The 24,449-nt window shown below is 43.6% G+C and overlaps 2 protein-coding genes across 2 annotated transcripts; both read left to right on the forward strand.

The window, feature by feature from the left end:
- The first annotated feature begins 9,465 nt into the window (after positions 1 to 9,465).
- LOC131082304 (aldo-keto reductase family 1 member B7-like) lies at positions 9,466 to 16,361 on the forward strand. The gene is made up of 10 exons (XM_058022084.1): positions 9,466 to 9,531; positions 9,876 to 10,043; positions 11,009 to 11,125; positions 12,172 to 12,249; positions 12,897 to 13,019; positions 13,474 to 13,580; positions 13,741 to 13,822; positions 14,913 to 14,996; positions 15,764 to 15,846; positions 16,319 to 16,361. Exons 1-10 carry the CDS (start codon positions 9,466 to 9,468, stop codon positions 16,359 to 16,361), a joined length of 951 nt encoding a protein of 316 aa, XP_057878067.1.
- A 1,899-nt stretch (positions 16,362 to 18,260) lies between these two features.
- On the forward strand, positions 18,261 to 23,647 carry LOC131082300 (aldo-keto reductase family 1 member B10-like). The gene is made up of 10 exons (XM_058022078.1): positions 18,261 to 18,339; positions 18,422 to 18,589; positions 18,892 to 19,008; positions 20,218 to 20,295; positions 20,573 to 20,695; positions 20,956 to 21,056; positions 21,206 to 21,287; positions 21,742 to 21,825; positions 22,227 to 22,309; positions 23,029 to 23,647. The coding sequence occupies exons 1-10, from the start codon at positions 18,265 to 18,267 to the stop codon at positions 23,069 to 23,071; spliced, it is 954 nt and encodes a 317-aa protein (XP_057878061.1). The 5' UTR covers positions 18,261 to 18,264; the 3' UTR covers positions 23,072 to 23,647.
- Positions 23,648 to 24,449: the final 802 nt, after the last annotated feature.

The raw sequence follows: 24,449 nt of genomic DNA on the forward strand, positions 1-24,449 counted from the left end.
TGCAGAATATTTCTACTGGATATGGGTTTTTCTTAACAGTTACCCATAAAATCCTTTTCACCTCACCCACCAACTTTAATATAAACAGCTACATTTCATTTCTGTCAGATTTATCTAAGCCAGAACTTAGAGCATTAACCCAGTGCAGCCTGTGTAATTGAAGCAGTACTCAAGTTCAGTGTGGAAGAGTTTGATTTGCCACCCATCAGCTCAAGCTGGTGAAGAGAAATGCTCCCAAATCCACATCCAGGTGTGCACAACCACACACCTGCAGTCACCATGCCTTCAGGCAAACTGGTCCACTGATTTAGCAAGGAAAAGAAGCAAAGTTTCTAGAGATAGAAGGAAAAAGTGTCTTTTCTTGAATATCAGCACTGTAAGAATACAATTAACAGAAAGAAACATTCTATGCCAATATGCAGTTGTTAGTGAGTAGACAGTAACCCATGCCACAGTCCAGGACCTCTGTGGCCATTAAATACAGATTTTTTTTCTCCTTTAGTCTTTAGGCAAGACCATTTCATTAGCATGGCAAAAGCAGCCTAATGACTTTGATTATTCACATTTCAAAATATCCAAGGACAGACGGGTCCCAGCCACATCCCTGTGGGTGACTCCTTGCAGACAGCTACCCTCACTTGGCAGCTATTATCTCTCACACCAGCTGGGTTGTGTTTTTCAGGGTCTCTGCTCTGGAGCCCTTCCAGGCTGTTGCATTTAGCTGGAATGTTTGTGGCAGAATGAGTCCAGGAAACTCCTTTCCTCAATGCACAAACTCCTGCCAGGGCACCAGTGCAACTGCGCCACTCAGAATAAAGTCCTGCAGCTGAGCAAGGCAGAAGCAGAAGAAAACAGAACTGGAAAGAAGAAAGGCTGATTAATGATTGATTAAAACTGTGGCAAACAGGAGCGTTCTTCAGTGATTATGCCCTTGGTACTCTCTCACAGAATAGTTACTTTGTTCAAAGCCAGATCCAGTGGTTGCCCCAGAGCATTGCAGACATACCCATTTTAATTTCCAGAAAACCCTCAGCTCTTTGTTTACAAGTATTTGATGCGTGATCTGTCTTCATTAATAATTTCACGTTCAAAATAAAGTTCTGTAATCAAGTCCTTGCACTCTTTAATAACCCTGAAATCCTCTCTCTAAAAGTTCTCCTGTGTGTTTTCCTACTGCATGAATTTGTCTCCTTTTCTAGAGAAAATTTGTCCCTATTCCTTCCCAGCCCATTCTCTCTGCCACCCAGATGTGTGCCCAGGGAATCCTCCCTCACCTTTTTCTGGGGTGCAGGCCCATTCATTTTCAACACTTGACTTTTTTTCCCCTACAAAAGACCTAGATACTGTCTGCTGTCCATGCTGTTGTCTCCCATTCCTATTCTATTGATTGTCACCATGATATTTTCTGGAAATATCCTCTTTGCCCAGGATTTTCTCCTGGGAAGCTGAGAGGCCTCAGAAAAGAATGAAAAAATGAAAATATAATTATCTGATTGCTTGGGAATGTGGTCTGGAGATTGTTTACCAACAGGTGCACCTTTGATTGGTTCCATGTGAATTGTTTTTAATTAATGACCAATCACAGCCAGCTGTATCAGACTCTGAGGTGTCATGAGCTTTCATTGTCATTCTTGTAAAGCCTTCTGATGTATCCTTTCTCTTGCTTTAGTATAGTTTCAGTGTGTAATGTAAATAAATCAGCCTTCTGAGAACATGGAGTGAAATTCTCATCTCTCACCTTGTCCTGGCAACCTCACAACACCGCAACTGATGATGGCCCATCAGACAAATTTGTATGGAGGAAGTTCTGGGAGTCTAACACACTACAAAGACAAAAACACTCTTACTGCCTCCTGAGCATTCAGAATTACAACACTGTAAAACGACCCTGCCTAAATCCATCTCTTTCTACATCTCTACACACCAGACCATGGACCAACACAAAGAAAATGAACGTTTTTCCTGGCAAGGACGTTTTTCCTGGCAAAGGCTCCCTTCTCTCTGCTGGAGCCACACACCCCCTTGCAGTACCCACACCTGTGATTCTTTCTCAGCATTTCCTTGGCTCGAGCTCACCTGTGCGTGGGGAATTTTTCATCACACACCTCCCCCTGTTTGTCAACATATCACACCAGCACATCTTAAACCCAGCCTAGGATTACCGCAAACTTGGGGTGCACCTGACAGAGCCCAGAGGCACACCTTGCACACCAGGTAGCCACCCAATTGCAATTTAAGCTCCTTAGCAAAGGCCCTTTTGCACCTTTTGTTTTACTGGTTTAGGCACTGTTTGATACCTGCTTAATATTAAAACAATGCTGCTTTAGTGTTTTAACACAGTGGGACGTTCATCCTGTTTGGGTATGGAGGCAATACACAACTTCAGTAGATGCTCTTTATATCAAAACCAGAAGTGTAAGGCCCGTGTGAAGAGAAAATTAAGTACTCTACCTTTTTTTTTTCTTCTCTCTCTCTCTAACTGCATTACTTGGAGGGAAAATCTGTTAAAAAAAAAGGTGAGTGTGTAAGCACTCTGCATTTGTCACCAGAATCAGAGCTTTAGTCTTTAAGTAAGTGCAGAAGTTTTTCTGAGTCATTAATACCAAATAAATGACTGAGAAGGAGGAAGAAAATACATAAAAGCCCTCATTATATGCAAAACAGATGGAGGGAAACTGCTTTGGGAGGCATCATATTCTAAACTTGAAGTGGGAACTGAATTTTTTATGTAATCCCAATGGCTAGGTAATGGTAATGTTATTCTGAAGTTTAAAAAGTGACTTCTGTCTGTTCTTCTGAAATATTAACTAAAAAAAATATTTTTACATATCCCAAGCTGAGAACATATGCATGGGGAAAAACTTTATATTCTCTATGCCCTTAAAACCATTACATTGTCATCTTCAAATAAACACCTCAGCACAGCAGGTGCCTAGAACATACAAAAAAGTGTGTGGAACACAATGTTCTGAAGAAATTGTCATGAATACAGCTCTAGGCTTCAAAATTGCCTCTAAAAAAAGTTTTACAAGGTATCAATGGCTGGGAAAACAAATTTCTTTCTCACAATCAAAAGTTTTCCCATTTCTAGAGCCAGAGACACAAGAAGATTTACAAGGTTCACTTTGAAACTTTGTGGGTTAGGAGAGTTTACATTTCAGATTTTGGGTTGGAGCATTTCACTGGCTTTTAGTCTCAGTATTGTACAAATTAACTTCTTGTAGCAGCATCAAAAGCAAAGAAAATCCTGTGATTAATCTGCTTTTTTTCCCCCCATGATAAACAAAGTGCTCCAGACACCAGACGTCAGTAAGGAACTGTCTGGGAAGAGATAATTTTAAAGGGCTTTGAAAAAAAGAAAGCAGCAGGGTGGTGTCTAGTCATGATAAGTTATTTTGAAAACAGACTGGATAGTGCTGATACTAGAGCATGATGACAGCACATAACAATCTGGGCAAATACAACCAAAAAGGGTAAAATGGGAACTTCTGTGTCACTGTAGAGAATGGTGAGAACAACAAACACGCACCACACATACTCAAGTTTGTGTTTATTAATGTCTTTAATATAAAAAATGAATGGTTCACCTCAAAAAATTGTTCTAAAGTCTTTTATTTCCATGTTACAATGAACCGTGGGTTAACTATCACCTTGTTGATGTGTGTGTGGAGTTATCTCTGTCTGTATTTATGATGTTTGTTTTCTCACAAACACTCTACAAACCACAAAGACCTTTCTTATGTTTCTGCCCGTGGTATGTGGCTCTCTTGCATCATAGCAGTTTACAAAACAAGACTGGCTGAAGCTCACTTTGGTTTTGAATGGAGCACAAAAATGAGTTTCCTACATGAAAAGTCTGCCCTATGTGTCATAGTTAAATAATATCAAGACAAGGATTGAGTCACACTGTTCTTCCACTTTTACTGTAACTCCTCAGAATTCACTGGGGCTGCTCCTGACCGTAAAAAGCAACAAAATCAGGCCTCTCTTTTACAGGATTTTTTCCCAGGAAACTTTAGGAGTTAGGTTGCTAAATAAATAGCTGTGTATCACAAGTTAATTCATGCTTCCTCCCCCTCCACCCCACCTCATTTCTTTAACAAAAAAGGAGCATGAGTGGAAAGTCAGACAGGACTAATAAATCATGCATGATGGGGAGTCAGAATATTCAACTTCCCAGAGTTTTTCAATTCTAATTTTCATCTGTTTTACTTACATGGGAAACCATTCACTTAAATAATTTTGTGCCTGACTTCTACTCTTTTTCTATTCAGAATTAATCTATTCCTCTATATTGTCACCAGATCTAGCTATCCATGGAAGGGCCAGGAAAAAATATTTTGCCTGTAATTTAGTATCTCCTTTTTATCTTAAAAAGAAAGTGACTTTTCTGCTTCAGCACTATCCAACATTCAGCATTTTGGATGGGTCAAGTATACCTGCTTAAACATTCAGTATTGCTGTCCTTATTCTTAGCTGTACAAGTCTGCATCTGTAACGTGTCAAACAAGGGACTGAGCCAAGGTCAATGCAAGGGATGTGTGAGGGACAAAATGGGCACTATGGTCCTGCCCTTCTTAAGAAGGAATTTACTGAAGTGGGTAACATCTGGCAACAACAGTGTTCTTTTTGGGGAAGGGTATAATGTCTCTAAAAGACACCACAAAATGAGGTCCACACTGTTGGACCTTCTTGCCCTTCTCAAGATACAGAAACTGTAGAGATGAATAAGCCATTTTATCTGCTCTTATGGTTGCGTGTGGTTTGTGGGGGCAGCTGGGAGCGCACACAGGCCAAACCAATTTTCCTGATTTTCCTGGCTTCTGCAGCAACCCACACATGGCCACCATCCCTTCCCAGCCCCTGGGGCTCCACACAGGTCCTGCTTGCAGGACAAGCAGAGTCCCCAGCCAAGACCATTGCTGGAAGCCTCATGCTAGAACAATGTTCAGCTCATGGCCTCCTCCCTGCCACATTCACATTTTCTGAAAAATCCCTTCGCCCAGGATTTTGCTCCTGGGAAGCTGAGAAGCCTCAGAGAAAAAGGAAAACAAATTCTTATCTCATTTGCTTCTCCTGTGTTGTGCTCACATGTGGAATGTGTTTGGAGATTGTTTACCCACAGGTAAACAATTGTTTCATTGGATTTCTGGTGTGAGTTGTTTTGACTCAATGACCAATCAGTGCCAAGCTGTGTCAGGCTCTGGAAAGAGTCACAAGTTTTTCATTATTATCTTTTTAGCCTTCTGTAAGTATCCTTTCTGTATTCTTTAGTATAGCTTAGTATAGCATTCTTTAATATAATATAGTATCATAAAATAATAAATTCGCTTTCTGAGAACAGGGAGTCAGATTCATCATTCCTTCCTATGTCTGTGGGCAACCCAAATACAACCTCCCTGCACATCCTGAATTCCTTCTGGAAATGACAGATGCTGAGAGTGCAGGAGCCCATCTGACCAACCCTAGAGCAGACCTGGAGCACAGAGTGCAGTAACTGCACAGCCATGGATTAGTGAAGGACAATGAGCCCAACTTCTGTGGCAATCACTGGACCTTCCCCGTCCCCACTAAATGTTCAGCTTGCCCACGGGTCCTGCCATGTGACGGGAGAAACACCACATGAGGTTCTGCTCTCGGATTTACAAAACCTGAGTAACCCAGTCAGCTAAAACCATCTGGCTCCCCTGTTGTGTACGAGTTCAGGTTATAAAGCAATTTCTATTCAGCTCTAACTGTACAGATCCCACACTGGTAGTTTTCATGTTGTTCCTAATCAAGATGAACTCACTCGTTTTACTGCGTGCTTCATTTTGTTTTGTTTTTCGAACATGAGGAAAATAGCAATGACACTTTTAAAAACTTTTGTGTTTTTTCAAAGGGAAAACATGTCTCTTCCTACACTCTTAGGACATTCAAAGCATCCCTTTCCTTGTCAAAACCAGACATGACTTACTGCTGAAACTTGAAAGGAAGCATGAAAATATTTTTCCATGAGAACAAGAGCCTCTACTTGGCAAGAAAAATAGTCAACTGTTCTCTAAAGTGATGAGCTTTGGAAAACCTACAGTCTGCATATAGGAGAAAGGAAAATCCCATTCCTGTGATAGCCATGCCTACCAACAGAACTGGACAGGAATGTAGGTCTGGGATGGGCAAATTTTCCATTTATAGATGAGATGGGTTTGGATGCTGGCCATGGTGTTCTTCCTATTTAATTGAGGTTGCCTCTCCCCTCATTACAAAGCCCCTTCTCCCACAGAAACAACTGAGAAGGTTTGGTCTGTGCTGATGCTTTGGTACCTTTTTACAGGGCTCAACCTAGAGAAAATCAAGCAAAGTATTTGCCAGTCCCACATTAATCCACCTCTCCAGTCTGTGATCAGAAGGTTTCTTTTTACAAGTTAAAGAAAAGACACAAAAGACACTGACATGTTTCTGCTCCCACAGCAACCAGTCCTGGCCTGTGCAAGGAAGTTACAGTTTAATTAAACCATTTCAAAAGCTGATGCTGTTAAATTAATGTGAAGTCTTTAGGAGGATGGATGTCATTTTGCTGGAGTAGTTTCTACTGTTTTAACTGAAGTGGTAAGGAAGGGATTTAAGCTAAATCAATACACAACATACTTCAACTGATATGTGTCCAAAAAAGGCATTTGCATCAGCATAATGAAAAAGTGCAAGATTTTCATGTAGACAAGACTAAGAAGAAAATATAACTATATTATTCTTTGGGAATATCATGAACATGCCTTGTTTTGCCCTTGTCTGCTGTCAACACCTCCTCCACTGCCTCCAGGGGTCTGCTCCCCACTGCCTGACAGTTTTATTAACTATATCTTCCCGTCCTGTTTACCCTCAGGTACCCACTTGTTGGCAAATTACACTTCTCTTTATCACCAAACCACCACCCCATTTGATGTAGTTCTCAAGAACTGCAGCTTCCTGCACTTCTGCTAAGTTAAAAGGTTCCTCTTCAGGGTAGTTTCAACTTGGTGTTCCCCAGATTTTCCCCTTTCCTCTATTTGCAACAGGAAAAGTTACTCCAGCTTCAGAACACAACTGGCTGGATTTTTCTCAGAACCCTAAATAGATTCAGTCTTTTGAAACAACTTCTGAAACAACTTCTGCTGTGCCCAGTGCTTGTAAAGGTCAGACTTTGACTATTTCTTCTGGAAAGCCCTTCTTGCTCCAGAGGCTGACATACAGCGAGTGAGAGAAATTATAAAAAAATGCCATTTTGAGCAGCCACTTCCTCAGCTTTGCATGATATCCCAGCACCTCTTGAGCTCACTGGTTTAGACTGCAGAGTGGGGAATGTTCTTGGGAAGAAGGAAAAGGTCAATCCTTCTTCTTTCTGTTCTTGGTTTGTCCCCCAGAGGCCAGCATGGCCAGGCCAACACTGGGATGCAGAGTGAGGAATTTTCTCTCCCCATTTTGCTGAGCCACCACCGCTGCACTGTGAGCTGCAGGGGGAACACAGGGGATCTCTGGGGATGAGGCACAGTGCTGAAATCACAACAGGCAGCCACTCTGAGCACACCAACATGCAGAATAGGTTAGGCAGAGTTTGGTGCTGCACTGATAGAACAAAGAGCTGACACTGTTGGCAGACATTTTAACAAATGGCTCATTTCCATGCTGCTGAATCCATGGCAAACTTCCCAAGGGAAGCAGCCCCTGGCTGCAAATGTCAGTTAACAGCCCAGGTCTGTGCAGCACACTCTGCTTCCCACCAGCTGCACATGGCCCACAGTCCCCACAGCTTTAGGAAATCCAACCACACTAAATTTTAGGTAGTCCTCCTGCTTCTCCTCAGACATAAGTGTTGAAGGTAAGTGTCTTGTTAACAGGAGGGAGAAAACAGACTTGATTTCCCCTCCACGTGCATAACAATGCTTAAAAGTGCAAGTTTGGGAACATCTTTGAGACAGAGTGGTGAGCTGAAGCAGGAGACTGTCTCATACATTTCAGTGCAAAAGACAGCAGGGAAAAGGAAATTCTTTTTTGTGTCTTTAATTTAAGGATCTGATTGGTATGTTAGTGATAACTGGCTAATTTCCTCAGGTTTGTATCTTTTGAGTCCCTACCAGAAAGTTTTCAGGTCTATTTATTATAAATGTAAGCCACCTTTATTTTTTTTCTTCCTATCCTTTTTTTAGGAAAAGAGGCAGAGGAAGAGAGACCTTCCTACTTCTCCTTATTACAAAATCTAAGGAATACAATACCCAATTCAATCTGCTGAGTTAGGACTGAAGAAATGTAAAAGCTGTGGCCACACACAAGTTTAACTCTGCCCCCGTGTGTGCAAACGTTAAAACACATCCATCCACCCTGGATCCTGCTCTGGTGTTGTGCTAAAGGGTGTGTTAGTTTGTGGCAGTAATAATAAATGGCATTCCAAATGACTATGAAGCTATAGGACACCTTTTCTCTTCTACACTCACATGTCTTTGCATTATTAAACTCCTTTATGACTGCACTGGCTGCTAAAAAAAACAAGTCATAGAGATATGCCTGCTGCTCGCAATAATAAAACAAGGAGAAGTGAAGAAAAGAAGAAAAGAAAGAAGAAAAGAACGAAGAAAAGAAAGAAGAAAAGAAAGAAGAAAAGAAAGAAGAAGTTCTGGAATTTTACCAGAGGGTAAAATGATCCTGTTAAGACTGGGGAAAAACAGGGATTTAATTTTACTTCCCACATTTGGCATGCCTGCCCTGTGTGAACTTCCCTGTTCTACACTGTGCCTCACCTTTCAGGCTGTGGAGTGGCTACCAACACCTTTGGAGAGGGTGCAAAAAAAGGAACTCCCACCTCTGCAACCTCACACTGAGGTTTCTCCAGCACCAGCACACAGAGTGACAAGGCTCTGTCAATGGGAGACCAGCCCAGGCCACCAGCACTGTGGTGGGGACACAAGGGCTCAGCCCACACTCACACACCCAGCAGTGAGGGAGCAGCTCTGGAAATGAGGGGCCTCTGCATCACACCCTGCCCAGGGACTGGGCAGGAATGAAACCTGGGCACTTTCACTGCAGGAAACCTTCTCTCTCAGGAAATCTATGGGGGGAACTGGAACAGGGCATCAGAACACGCAGCACATGGCACAAGAGAGACACAGGGACAGGACAGGGCACTACAGGAGCTGATCCCAGCAGAAACACCAGCCTGATCAGGACACACCTGCCCTCAAGCCTTATCGTTTGATAAGGGAAAGGTCCGCAGGGCGCGCTGCTGCCACGCCCCAAGTAAATCACCTTGTCAATTTTTAATTGATTTCAGCTTTCACATTAACCTTTGTGAGCTGGGTGTACAGGGGAAAAGCCACAGCCTTGTTTGCTGGATATGGGAGGACCCAGAGCTCCAGTGACAGCCCAGCATTGTCCCCTGCCCTGGCCAGTGGCCACTGTCAAACCAGACAGGCAAGAGGCAGCTGTGGTGAGGCAGCCAGGAGGGAGTGCAGGACCATGGCAGCCCATGTGCAGCTGAACACCTCTGCCAAGATGCCCCTCGTGGGGCTGGGCACCTGGAAGGTAAGAGAGAGTAAAGCAGCTGCACTGCAGAGCTCCCGAAAAAACTGCAGTGCCCCTGGCCCAGCTCTGGAGAGCTGTCCTGCTGCCTGGGGCTCTGCTCTGCCTGGCTCTTGGGCTGAGAGTGAGTTGCAGTGGAGCTACAGATAAATGGCTGCAGGTTGATTTCCAACCCTGGAGTCCATGTTTATCACTGCAAGAAATAGTGTTTATGTAAAGGGAAAAAAAACAACCCACCAACACGGATTGGGGGGGGATTTCTTTCCTTAACATTGTTTTATTTTGCTAGAATACAAATGTTTTACAAGCACTGCTTTGAGATTCTTAATATTTATGCATTTTTGCAGTCTGCAGCTGGGCAGGTAAAAGCTGCAGTGATGGCTGCCATCGATGCCGGGTACCGCCACTTCGACTGTGCCTACGCCTACCTGAACGAGAGTGAGATTGGGGAAGGGATCCAGCAGAAAATCAAGGAAGGGGTTGTGAAAAGAGAAGATCTCTTTGTTGTCAGCAAGGTAAGGATCCAAGGTTCCTGGAGCACAGCTGAGGGAATGCTTTGTGTGGAGTATTTTCCTAGCAGGAAGGTAAGTAACGGAGACAAACTTGATGCGGTAGGATAAAGCAAATCAGAACAGCGCTCAGGTCACTCCTGACACAAGCTGACAGCTCCACCCATCCTGCAGGGAGAGTTAGGAAGGATACACTGTGTCTGCACCCTGCTGTACCCAGCAGTCCTGGGGGATGGATTGATTCCTGCAATAGAAGGGAAGCAGGAAAAGGCAGAGGGACGGGGTAGCCCCAAGCAAGGTAGTGATGCAGAGGTCAGAGAGCCCTCAGTGTCATTTAGCAGTTTGCTGATCACACCCTGCTGATGCTAAAGCACAGCAGAGCACACAGGCTGTCACTGCCTGCTGCTTGTTCCAACACTTGGGCTCAGAGCACTCCCACAGGGGTGTCCCTGACATGGCAGGAAGTGTTCTGGGCACCTTGGGACACTAATCAGCTCAATACATGTCCTGGGGAAGGTGGAATTGGGGGGTTTTCTTTCCTATTACAAAAATCAGACTACTTAGCTGGAATCTGGAGTTAATTCTTACCTAAGGTTGGTGGCAACCAGTCTTTGTGACTCGTCCTGTACCTTCTTGGCTTTGCCTGCTACATGCAGTGCAGAGCTCTGTGCATGCTCAAGAACAACACTCAGGTACAGCACTGCCTCTGGAAGCCCCCTACAGCCAAGGCACACCCTGAGAAAAGGGGTAGCACAAATAATGGGTGAGCTCATGGAACCAGAGACTGGCACTGACACTGCCCCCAGAGCCACAGGCCAGGCCAGGCCCAGCCCAGAGCCTGCCACATCTGACAAGCACTAGGCTGGCCTCATGTCACATCACCTTCCCAAGAACAGGGAGCATTCCTGTGCTGTGCAGAAGAGCACCCAGAGCATTAACCAGGAGCTCACATCTGCCCTTTGTGTCTCCAGCTGTGGTGCACCTTTCATGAGAAGCCTCTGGTGAAGGGAGCCTGCCAGAAGAGTCTTGCCAAGCTGAAGTTGGATTACCTGGATCTCTACCTCATCCACTGGCCCTTTGGCTACAAGGTACAGTAGCAGCAGGTCCTTTTGAAATCCTGGGAGATTCCAGGGAGAATTCCTGGGAGAGCTCCTCAGCAGAGCCAGGAGCACTGCTCCAGAAAGAGCCTGTGCCTGCTGTGCCCTGATCTCTGCCCCAGTGCTGCACAGTGTCCTCTGCCCTCCTGATAACACAGAGGCAGCCCCAGCAACAAGGTCAGGCCTCTGGCTGCAAGCAAAAGCTGTGCCTCTTTCCTTTACAGAGGGGTGCATTTTGATGCCTGACAAGAATTCTTTCCCCTGCAGGTTGCAGAATCACACAGTGCAAGTAAACACTTCCATTTCCCATTTCTCTCTTTGATCACCAAATTGTTAATACAGTACAGATGGAGCTGACATTGCCTGTAGGAGCCTTAGTGTTGTTTCACAGACTTTGGATTTCAAAAAGATACCTGTCAAAATCTCTATTCTCCCTTATGCTTTTGAGCTCAACTCCATTCCTCCAATATTGTTTTAGTCAGCCTTACATGGACAAAGTTGTCAAGTGAAACTGCACAATATTGGGCCATTTAGATAATTCCAATAATTCAAAATACTTTGGCCATACTGTCTAGTCACAGGCTGTTATAAACTTTCTAATACAGCAATTTCAACAGTGAGCCTCCTCATGGGACCTGTGTCAGCAGATGCACTCCAGTATAAATGTGTTCACAGGGCCAAAGTCAATCCTCCACAGAGCTTTTTAAAAACACCTAAAGAACCTGTTATTTGAACAATACACGGAGTGAACTCATGTAAGACTCCAGAACATGGTTCTATAAGTTAACCACTTCCCTGCATGCACTTTCTGGATCATCACTTGAGAGGGTCCAGCAGAAACACCTGTCTTTATTGGGATAATAGATGACAAAAATGTATGAACTAAGAAGTGACTGAAGAACTAGCTAAGTTATGGTGAGAGTTATTTGATTTTTTAATGCAATATTAGCTTTAGCTCCTTACATCCTTGTTGGGTGATTTCACACAGCTAATGTCTCAGCAGAGATTATTTCAAGCCTTCTCTCTCTCTCTAACAGGCTGGAGAGGAATTGTTTCCCAAAGATGACAAAGGCATGGCCATACCCAGCAATAGTGATCTTCTACAGACGTGGGAGGTAAGTTCAGCCACAGCAGAAGAGGGATGCCCTCTGTCCTCATCAGTCTTTGCCATGCTCCCATTACCTTCAGCAGTCACGGATCTGTTGTCTTGTTCACACAAAATTACCTGGAAGGAACATAAGCCAGCACAAAATAGCTTTTCATAATGGGCATGCTCAATCCTTCCCTGGTTATCCCTATTCTCTGAGCTCTTACTTAACTGGAGCTGCACAAGCACTTCCAGTGGAGCTGCACACCAGACTGAAGCTAGAAAAAGTTCACTGTGGAACAATAACAACTGTACAATTGTTTTCACCACTGTTCTTGGGCCTTTCTTGAGTTGCTCAAACAAATTTCACAGAAATAAAGACATTTTAGGTTGAGATCTGGCCTATAATGTGTGGGACAGCCCTCCAAAGCTTGCACAACAGTGGATTACCAAGTATCATCATTCTTCTCGTGCAACTCAGTGTGAATTTCTTTACACTCAGGGAATGAGCATTTGGGCTTGGGTGAGATGGCATTTATGTGCCAACACCTGTTTTTCCCTCAGAGAACTTTGCAATTTCTAACTTTGTGCTGCTCATGGTGGGAAACAAGTCTCATTAGGAAGAGCATCATCACGAGCTGCCTTGCACATTGGATGATGATTTTGCTGTTTTAGGCCATGGAAGATCTGGTGGATGCTGGCCTGGTAAAAGCCATTGGATTCTGCAACTTCAACCGTGAGCAGATTGAAAGAATCTTGAACAAGCCAGGACTGAAGCACAAGCCTGCAAATGTCCAGGTGAGCTGCAGAGTGACTGCAGGTGACTGGATTTGTGGGATTGTAAAGATCCCACAGTGGAATGAGATGGGAAAAGGGTGAACAGAGAAGATACAGCATGTACTTTAAATCCCTCTCTATGGACATTTCAGAGTACACCACTTGGACACTCCTATTTTTTTTATCACCTTGTCCAACCACTGTTTAAGGATGCTGGAGAAGTTCCCTGAAAACAGCCTTTCTGGAATAATAAAGAACCCAGAGATGAGCTTTGTAAAACCCCTCCAGCAAAAACTGTATAAGCCCTTTGTATCAAAATAGGTGGCTTAATAACGAGGATGGGTATCATCATGCAAGGATAAGGTCAAATTAGGGGGGAAAAGCAGACTCTAATTGGACCAGGAGATAATTTATGAAGCACAACAATACTGCAGCAGTTCTGCCACTGTCAGACTCTTTGTTTTTGTGTTGGCAGATTGAATCTCATCCATACCTCACCCAGGAGAAGCTGATCAAGTACTGCCAATCCAAAGGGCTGGCTGTGACTGCATACTGTCCCCTTGGCTCTCCTGACAGACCATGGTAAATTTGCTTTGCAATCTGCCAGGGAGCTGCTGGGGGTTATGACTGAAGCCCTGAGACTACACATACACCACTCACTTCTTATTTAAACACAGACCTCTGTTGCTGTGCTGGATCTTTCTGTGGAGGTTTCTGGCCACTGATTTTTTCCTCTGTGTAGGGCTAAGCCTGGGGATCCTTCCCTTCTGGATGACCCCAAGATCAAAGAGATTGCAGCCAAGCACAACAAAACCCCAGCACAGGTGGGTACTCCTTCCCAATGCAGGAAAACAGAGCTCCAGAAAGTGTCTCTGTCCCTTCCCCAGGAATTGTGGCACTCCTCTCATTTTTCCCTAACAATGCAGATTTTTTTTATTGTATTACCTCCAGGACACACTATTAACTCTTTGGCCATCAAAAAGATTCTTCACCACCTTCAGATGTCACTTCCCCTCTATAGTAGTCACAGGTGACCACCAAGGCAGGAAATTATTGGTATCTGACTTTAAGGCTTTGGAATGCTGAACACTCCTTTCATTAAAATTATATTATATTATATTATATTATATTATATTATATTATATTATATTATATTATATTATATTATATTATATTATATTACATTATATTATATTATACCACAGTATATTATAGTATAGTGTATTATAGTATAGTATATTATACCACACTGTATACGATACATAATATATTATAGATCATATATAATATATATTATATGCTATATATTATGTATTATATGTTATATATTATATATTATATATTATATATTATATATTATATATTATATATTATATATTATATATTATATATTATATATATGCTACAAAGGATATTTAAGAATACTAAAGAAAACTCATGACTGTCTCCTGACTGCTTGGACTTGATACACTAATTAACATAAAAAAATTCTACTACAATCTAATCAAGTAATCACTGTGGGTAAACAATCTCTAGAACACATTCTAGATGAGTACAAACACAGGAGTAGTAAATGAGTTAAGAATTGTTTTCAGTTCTTTTCTCTGCTTCTCTCACAGCTTCTCTCTGTTCAGAGGGCGTGTGAATACCACACCCCTCTCAAGTCCTCTTGCAGAGAATGTAAACCTTGCACAGACTGCTAAAATCCCAAACAAAAGGAATGGAGTGCCCCAAACCTGGATGGGAAGGGAGGTTTCCTGTGAGGCTTCACCCCTTCCCTCTTTGCTCTCCAGGCAGTGCAACCTGGACTGCAGGGCCAGGGATGGTTTGAAATGCAGCTCCACAGAAGTGGGGATATCTCAAGGAAAGCAGCTGTTGGAACAGGAGCAGTGATTCAGTTGTCTGTCCTTGCAGGTTCTCCTTCGCTTCCAGATCCAGAGAAATGTGATTGCCATTCCCAAATCTGTCACCCCACAGCGCATTGTGGAGAACTTCCAGGTGAGGGATCAGGAGTGAGCAGGGGCTGCCCTCAGGGATGGCTTGGATCCTTTATCACCCTTGTCATGGCATCCTGCAGCAAGAGGGATGGACTTCTTCCTGCTTAATACACTTCACTGAGTGTTAAACCAGGCCTACTTCTTGAGAGTTTAATCAGCAATCTTTGCATGATATCATTCCCTGATCCATGGCTTGTGGATGGATGTGTGTGGTGTTTGTGAGGGTCCCCAGGATGAGGGAAGAGATGAATCTGACTCCATGTCTCCGAAGGCTGATTTATTATTTTGTTATTTATATTATATTAAAGAATGCTATACTAAAACTATACTAAAGAAAGAGAAGGATACATCAGAAGGAATGAATAATAAAAACCTATGACTGACTCCTCAGATTCCAACACAGCTGGACTGGGATTGGTCATGAATTAAAAACAATTCACATGTTTGGATAAACAATCTCCAAATCACATTCCAGAGTAGCAAAACACGCAGAAGCTGAGGCTTCTCATCTTTCCAGGAGAAGAAATCCTGGTGAAAGGATTTTTCAGAAAATATCACGGTCACAGCTTACTTGGAATCCCCACACAAGAACTTGCCAGAAACTTATCGAGAATCAGCAATGTTCATAAAATAATCCCTTTTGTCCATAAAACAAGTTGTTCTTCATAATTCGGTGGTCCATGTGTGAAAATGGAGCAGTGTGGAGCTGCTCTTGTGTTTCTCTTAGGTTTGTTCAAAGAAGTGATTTCCACTTGTATCTCTAATTAGGTGTTTGACTTTGAACTGACTAAAGAGGAGATGGAAACTATTCTGTCCTTCAACAGAAACTGGAGGATCTGTCAAATGAACGTGTAAGTGATGCTGCTTGTTTTCTTCTAAATCTTAAATTCTGAATATTCTTTACAAGGAATTTTGTGTCACACCTTCTAGGTAACATGAAATTCAAAAATTTTTTAATTGTGCCAACTCAAACTCCAACTGGTTTTGGTTTGTCCCAAAAAAAATCACATTTTCAGGAGAGGGCTTAATATTTTCATTCTAAAAAAAAAAATCAAAACTTAAACCAAAATACAAAAAAATTTTTAAATATCAACATTTTTTAAATTTTAAAAAATCAAACCAAAATTTAAACCAAATTACATTGTAATTTTTAATTCTTAGTTTTCAAGAAACTCTCTTGAATTACAAAAAAAATGGGATGTTTAACTCATCTCTGTGTGTATTAGAGAAAGGAGAACATGTATCTCCACCTATTCTTGCTGTAACTCCACATCACATTTAGATCATGGGTGAAAATAACATTGTCACTTTCATGTCTTTCAGGTCCAAAAATCTCAAGGAATACCCTTTCCATGCAGAATACTGAAGGTGCTTGTAATGTGGCCTTTACCAGACCTCTGGTGCCATCTGCCAGGGAAGACATAGGAGTTTATCCCACAACATTTAGGGCTTTTGGAAGAAGGAAAGAATATTTTCTACAGCACCACTATTCACTGGTTGCCTTCAGTCTTGCATCAGCAGAAACCAGATGTTGACAAACGCACCCCACAGATCCACAATTTCATCAAAGGTGTCATGCATTTTAAATAAAATCAACTTTAAAATGCAAAAACCTAATTGGTGGAAAGTTTTATGTCTACTGTAGGAAAAGCCAAAACCCTCCCACCCAGAGATGCACAGAGGGATGGGTTGTAGTCACTGCACTGTGGGGACACAGATCCTGCCTGGGACACTCAGCATTTTCCCCTGCCATCCCTCAGCACCCACCTTATCCCCCTCTCACCAGCCACAGCCCTGTTTTTAACAGACAAATACAAGAATTATCACAGATCCTGCAAAAAACCCCTTGAGAAGACACAGAGAGATTGGTGGGACCTCAGAGGATGCTCCTGGCTTGATCTGGACTCAATGCAAGAAAGAGGCAAATGTCTTAAAATCAGATTAAATCTCTACCTCCCTGTTTTATTCCTGCCTTAACAAGCATCTGGAAGTTGAGCCAATGCACACCATTTAGCAATGTAAATATTCTATTCCAACATATACTCTATTTTCAAAGGCCCTGCCATCATCTGACAGCCCCAGCCACACCTTCAGGACAGACACAGTGTCACCTCCCGGGGATTGGCATGGTCTGGGCAAGGCAAACAAAGCAAAACACAAAGCCTTCTGCCCCAAATCCTCTCTTAAAACCTTAAAACCCCAAGGTGAATCTCACAGCATGCCTTGGGAAAAACAAGCACCAGCCTTCACAGGAGAACATCAGTTCACAGAATGAAGTGAGCGAAGGACAAATTGCATTTCTCAGCCCTGCTCTCCTGTGTGGTTAAACTGCAACACCACATCCTGCAGAGGACAGCTGACAGCGCTGCCAGAAACCTGGGGGAACATTTAATTAAAACTAATTATCTTGTCTGCCTTCAGTTAAATGAAGCAGAAAAATCTTGGGTGGGAGAGGCATCCCGAGAAAACAGTATATATTTTAGATTTATGTTTGTACCTGAGGGAATTCCCCAAGCACAAGCAAACAGAAAAGCCTCCTAAGCAGCCCTGACGGGATATTATGGAGAACTCGGAGAATCCTGTTGATAAATTAATTTCTTTTTCATTGCACTTTCAACAACCAATCCGTATAGCATATTTTGCCTCTCCAAAATTGCAAAGTCAGTTTCTAAAGTGAAATGAAAAGGCCGCCTACCGTTTATTTGTACACTTGTATGTTTCCTTCTGAAATACGGTCTGCATTTCCCTAAGGCACAGGGACAATGCGAACCTTGTGATATTCGCTGTAAACTCAGCGTTCTTCAGGAGTTTTGAAAACACATTAAAACACACTTTCCCTTAAAGGAAAAGCGTTGAAAAGGAACTGATTTGTACTTATCATTTCCGAAATGAGTCGCAAACACCCTTGAGTGAAACTGCTTGTGCCATGTTGGTGTCACTCTCAGGGAACCGAGCGAGCGTCAGAACACCCGGGGACATGGCACGAGGAGGATAAACACGGACACAGGGACAGAGCGCTGCAGGACCTGATCCCTGCAGGGACACCCCTGCGCTCAGCCTTTATCCTTCCGTAAGGAATTTCACCCTTCTCCCTGGGGAACGCCGGGATTCCCTCCCACACGGGCTCCCTTCCACACGGGCTCCACCCTCACTACATCCCCCATGACCGCCCAGCGGGCTCCATTAACTGCCGGCTCAGCTGCTGATTGGCTGGCGCGGCGGGCTCCCGCGGGGCGGCGCCGCTGATTGGCTGCGGGCGCGGGGTAAACATGGCGGCCATGGCGGGGTACGTGCGGCTCGGGGCCACCGCCAGCGCGCCCCTCATGGGGCTCGGCACATGGAAGGTGAGGCGGGCACCGCGCTGCGGGACGGGGCAGCGCCTGAGAATCCCTCAGCGAGACCTGTCCTCCCCTTTTTTCCCTCCAGTCCCCCCCAGGGAAGGTGACAGCTGCGGTGATGGCTGCCATCGATGCCGGGTACCGCCACTTCGACTGTGCCTATGTGTACCAGAACGAGAAGGAAGTTGGGGAGGGCATCCAGCAGAAAATCAAGGAAGGTGCTGTGAAACGAGAGGATCTGTTCGTGGTCAGTAAGGTATGGATCAGATGGTCATGGATTATGGACACACTGGTTTTACCTGTGCTAGGAGCATCTAACATTTAACACAGTTAAACGCCGTAGCACTGGAAAAGTCTGTAAAGTAAATGAGTTAATTCTTGATACCCTTCTCTTGTTTCCTGCGCTGCCACACAGCCCAGGCTCGCTGCGTGTGAAGAGCACTGGGCAGGCCTCATTCCACAGCTCATTCCCAAGAACAGGGAGCATTGCTGTGCTGTGCAGGAGAGCACTGTGGAGCTTCCCCCAGGAGCTCACATCTGCCCTGTTTTTCTCTCCAGCTGTGGTGCACCTTCCATGAGAAGCCTCTGGTGAAGGGAGCCTGCCAGAAGACTCTTGCAGACCTGAAGCTGGCTTACCTGGATCTCTACCTTGTCCACTGGCCTTTTGGCTTCAAGGTACAGTAGCAGCAATGCCCTTAACTTCTTTTCTTTTGCCTGGCTTAACAGCCCAGCAATTGTTCTGGCTGGTAATTACATGCCTGTTATTTGTGCCAGCACTGCTCTGGTGCTCCTCTTGACCCTGTGTGATTCAGGCTTTTGGTCTTTGCTCCAGAAGCAGTTGTTTTCGTACCCTTTTGATCCTGGGAATGATGGCCTGAAAACCAGAGAAACTAGAAACAGCTCTCCCAGCTCCAAGCATAAGACAGACTGCTTTCCTTTTCCCTTGCAAATCCAATGTGTGTTAATCTAAAAATCACCCCTTGTGGGAACAGGATTGCTTTTTGCTGCTTCTCTGCAGTTTTCCTTTGTGTGCTACAGAATCAGAGAGCAAAAGAAAGCATTGCTGTTTTCCATCTCTCTCTTTAATCACCAAGTCCTTAATGCAGTACAGATTGAGAAGCCTTAGTGTTGTTCCACTGAGACAGGAATTTAAAAGGTGAAATTTCTGTGAGAGTGTTTAGGAGTTGATGTCTGAGTGAAGGAGTTTATGTCTGAGTTTGAATATTTCTAGTCACAGCCTTTCTATCCTCTCAGTCTGATCCCTCCCCATTCTACCTTGTTGCCTTTGAGATGCTCATCTTTTTTGCATGCTTTATTTTAACTTTATATGAACAGAGCCATGAAAATTAAACTGCCTCATGGTGACAGCAGCAAACAGCTGCTAAACACAGTTCAATCTTGGCATCTTTTCATAACTTGTACACAGAGCCTCTTCCAACTTTTCTAGTGTTGGTGGCTTTGCACTGAGTGTTGTTATGGAAGAACTGTTAGTGCACACAATAACTCTTTTCAGTAGATCTGGTGTTGTGTAGACCAAAGTGTTGATGCCCTCCTGGAAAAAGAATAAAAGCATTTCTTGCTAAGGGGGAACTAAAGAGCAGCCCCTGAAGGGAGCACATGTGAGCCTGGAGGCTGCAGCTCTGACTGGTGTGTTCCCTGTGGGTGTTTGGATGAGCCATCACTTCCAGGGGTCCAGCAGAAAAACCTGTTCTGCTGGGAATGGCCACAGGCAAAAATGCCTTAAATTCCTTCCACTTCTCAGAAGGAATGACTGAGTGTAGACAAGGACCAGCACTCTTGCTCTAGAAGTTTAGGATGTTGTGGTTGTGAGCACTCAAGTGGGTTTGTCAAGAGATTTTCAAGCCCTTTCTGTGTCACTGACAGGCAGGAGAGGATCTGTTCCCTGCAGATGACAAAGGCATGGCTGTCCCCAGCAACACAGATATCCTGCAGACGTGGGAGGTGAGTTCATCTCAAGTGGAAAAGTCACATCTCCTGTGCTCAGCAGTGCTGTTGGCTTCAGCAGCTGCAGAATGTTCAGCCATGGATGCAGAATTAATTGGAAAGAACTCACGGAAATACACGGTTTTAAAAATGTGGTTTAAAAAAATGTTCATTTAAGAAATTGTTTAAAAATTTAAACATTTCTTCCCATGAAAACAAACAGAGCATGTCAGGAAAAATGTGTTTAGTCATGTCTTAACCCACTGCATGCTGACTGTGCTCCCCTTTCTGCCAGGCCATGGAGGAGCTGGTGGATGCTGGCCTGGTAAAAGCCATTGGAATCTCCAATTTCAACCGTGAGCAGATTGAAAGAATCTTGAACAAGCCAGGACTGAAACACAAACCTGCAAATAATCAGGTGAGCTGCAGAGTGACTGCAGGGCAATACTTCTCAGGGATTATAAAGGTCCAATTACAGTTGAATGAGGAGGTGGGAAAAGGGAGAACAAAGTAGCCAGAGCTTGTACTACAATTACAATCTTGTATTGTCACATAGGCCACCTGCAGGGTGGGGTGAAGGCAACCTATAATTAGGAAATTAGGATTCAGAAAAACCTCTGGAGCAAGGGAAAACTACAGTAGTTTTACAGCTCTAAGTCTATGCTTCTGTGTTGGCAGATTGAGTCTCATCCATACCTTTCCCAAGAGAAGCTGATTGACTACTGCCACTCCAAAGGGATCACTGTGACAGCATACTGTCCCCTTGGACGTCCTGATGGGTAATTTCCAAGTGGGTTCATGTGATTTATGACTAACTGAGTAATGGTGCAGGTGTATAAATTTTTTCTTTTTTTATTCATGGGGCTAGATAGAATCTCTCTGAAGTGATTCTGTGTTGTTTCATCCTTTTCTCCCCCACTTTGTCTAGTTCTAAGCCAGATGCACCTTCCCTTCTGGATGACCCCAAGATCAAGGAGATAGCAGCCAAGCACAACAAAACCCCAGCACAGGTGGGTAGGTGCCAGACAGTGGATACCCCTTCCTGTAACAGAGAAATTTGAAAACCTGTCTGAGGAGAGGGAACAACCTCTGTGGTGTTACCTGTGAATAATGCTGCTTTTTTGTCTTGTTAACAAGCAGTGCAGGCTGGACATTCTGTGGCCTGCAAGATATGCTACTACTAACTCTGGCCGTCAGTCAAGAAAAAACTCTTGACTCATCTTCAGTTATCATTTCTCAAGTTGTTTTGAAGAAATGAAAACCTTGCATGTAGTGCAAAACTTCTGGGTGCTAAGGAAAGGAATTGACTGGCCCAAAGCCAGAATGGAAAGGAGACCTTCCATTGGGGGCTTCCACCACTTCCAGGGCCAGGGATGGTTTGAAATGCAGCTCCACAGAAGTGGGGATATCTCAAGGAAAGCAGCTGTTGAACAGGAGCAGTGATTCAGTTGTCTGTCCTTGCAGGTTCTCCTTCGCTTCCAGATCCAGAGAAATGTGATTGCCATTCCCAAATCTGTCACCCCACAGCGCATTGTGGAGAACTTCCAGGTGAGGGATCAGGAGTGAGCAGGGGCTGCCCTCAGGGATGGCTTGGATCCTTTATCACCCTTGTCATGGCATCCTGCAGCAAGAGGGATGGGCTCTTTCTGTCTGTCTGGAAGTCTACAGGCTACAGTGAAAACTACAGTGAAGAATGGCCAGAGCTGTTAGTTTTATCAGCACACTGTTTCCATCAGGCACCTTACATGGTGTCTCCTGTTCTTCTGTTTCTTCCCTCTGCCAGTAGAGTCTAGAAAATCCAAAAATATTTCTTTTCCGTTCTGTGTTCATGAATCCATCATTTGTACCCAGCATCCTTTCTGATATGAACTTGTTCTTTAATCTCGTGAATCTTGCTTCTGATTTGATTTGTTCAAATAAGTAAAATCCAGCTGGTTTTCTCCTTTTAGGTGTTTGACTTTGAACTGACTAAAGAGGAGATGGCCACCCTTCTTAGCTTAAACAAAAACTGGAGGATCTGTGCAATGGTCACGTAAGTGACAGTTTGTGTCCTTCAAACTCTTACATTTTCAATGATCCTTGTCCTGATCTCACAGGAACTGGTGTAGCTGTTGAATTGGGTATATTTTGAAATCAGAAATAATTTTGGGCATGAAGCATTTATTGTTATACTTCCACTGTATTGACTGAAAGGCAAGTGTAAGTCATGCAGCGTGTTCATTGTGAATCCATTCTCCAGGAAACTTTGTATGCCTGGAATTCCAAAATGAGAGTTCTAGTTGGTAACTTTGGCTGTGTCCATATGGGACAAGCGAGCACTAGGCAGTTTTAAACTTTGGGTAATTGTTTTCTGTGGGGTATTATAAATTGATGTCAGCTGTTACCCAGGTGGTTGTGGTGGGGAATGACCATCTGTTGTGCAGTACAGAGCACAGCTGCTTGCAGAATGTGCACCAAGACAGGAAGTCTTGGCTGCAAGGCCACAGAAACTGCTGCGGTCTGTAAGCAGTGTGAATTTTAATTCTGTATCTAAAAAGTAACTTGGTCCCACCACTGTTCAGTGCCTGAATTACAAAAGAAGGCTGGAACTTGTTGATCCTGTAGGCTGTTTCTATACTATCAAGTCTCTTAAGTTTACTCTGCAGTTACTCAGTTCAGAGCCTCCTTTGAAGGCTCCTCTGTACACCCACTGTTGTTCTATATAGCAATTATTTTAGCCTTGAGTAATCCTTCCTCTTTGGTTTCCTCCAGGTGCAAAAACCTTAAGGAGTACCCTTTCAATGCAGAGTACTGAAGATGGTTTTTTTCCTGGCTTCTCTCAGGCCCCAGGGTCTAATGAGCTTCTACCATTGCCTCAAACTGTGCACTATGTAGCTGACACACTGTATCCCTCCTCCCAGCAAAGGCACAGGATATGTGTTCAGTGACTTTGGAGTTTCTTCTTTGGTGGAAGGGAATTGTACAATTGTTCTGAAGAGCAGAATGTGGGCTGTGATAATTCTCATTGCATGAGTGTCTCTGCATGGCTGTAATAGCAAAGGAGAAAACAGATAAGGGAACTAACAGCTGATTTTTATCTGCTGTCTTGCATCAGCACCACTTAAGGCTGAAGGGTTAAGGATATGTAAGTGCAGGAGAAAAATCCATCCTGAATAATCACATAATCACTGACTGAAGGTAAAAGACAAAATTAACTTCTAGAGTACAGCCCAAAGCTTTCTGGGAAATAAGAATGAATGGGAGAAGTGTCCAGACCTATAGAGGAATAACAACTCATACTGGGCCTTATTTCAGTCCCTTTTTTACAGGCTGAAACTGCATAGAGATTGATGTTCAATTTCATTCTTGACCAAAATAAAAATATTTGAACAGCTGCTGGTTTGGAAGTTCTATTCTTATGTTAAAATTAACAAACCAAGAAGCTTGCATTAACAATGTAATTGGGAATAATCATCCCTATTCAATTTTCAGTTATGTCACAAGAGCATTGAGACCTTGTCTTGATCAAAAGTTGAATAATTTGGTATAACAAGCATTGACACAGCAATGCTGAAAAGAACAGTTGAGCAGGACAAGCCTGTCACTGACATATTTTATGAAAATCCTTTTTCTAGGATTTTTCTCCTGAGAAGCCTCAGAAAAGAAATGTAAACAATAATTATCTGCTGGCTGTGCTATGTGGTCTGGAGATGGTTTACCAACAGGTGCATCTTTGATTGGTCTTGTGTGGATTGTTTTTAATTAATGACCAATCACAGCCAGCTCTCTTGAGGCTGTGAGCTGTCATGGGTTTTTTATTATCATTCCTTTCTAGCCTTCTGATGTCTCCTTTCTTTAGTATAGTGTTAGTACAACATTTTTAATATAATTTATATCATAAAATACTAAATCAGCCTTCTGAAACATGGAGTCAAGATTCTCCCTCTTCCCTCATCCTGGAGACCATCGAACCCCATCGCACAAGCCTTAGCATGGACTGTGGGTTAACAAGCAACAGGAGACCAACACCTGAAACTGCTGGAAATCTCTGCACTGATTTGGTTGGTACCCAGTGCTCCTGTCTGGCTGTTAAAAGCCCAGAGTAACAGAGACTGGGGGAGATCAGCAGTGTTGAGCAGGTGTCTGGTGCAGCACAGAGGCAGAGGGTGCCTGGTGGAACTGGTACCTGTTAA

The sequence above is a fragment of the Melospiza georgiana genome, chromosome 4, assembly GCF_028018845.1.
Source record: "Melospiza georgiana isolate bMelGeo1 chromosome 4, bMelGeo1.pri, whole genome shotgun sequence".
Lineage (NCBI taxonomy): Eukaryota > Metazoa > Chordata > Aves > Passeriformes > Passerellidae > Melospiza > Melospiza georgiana.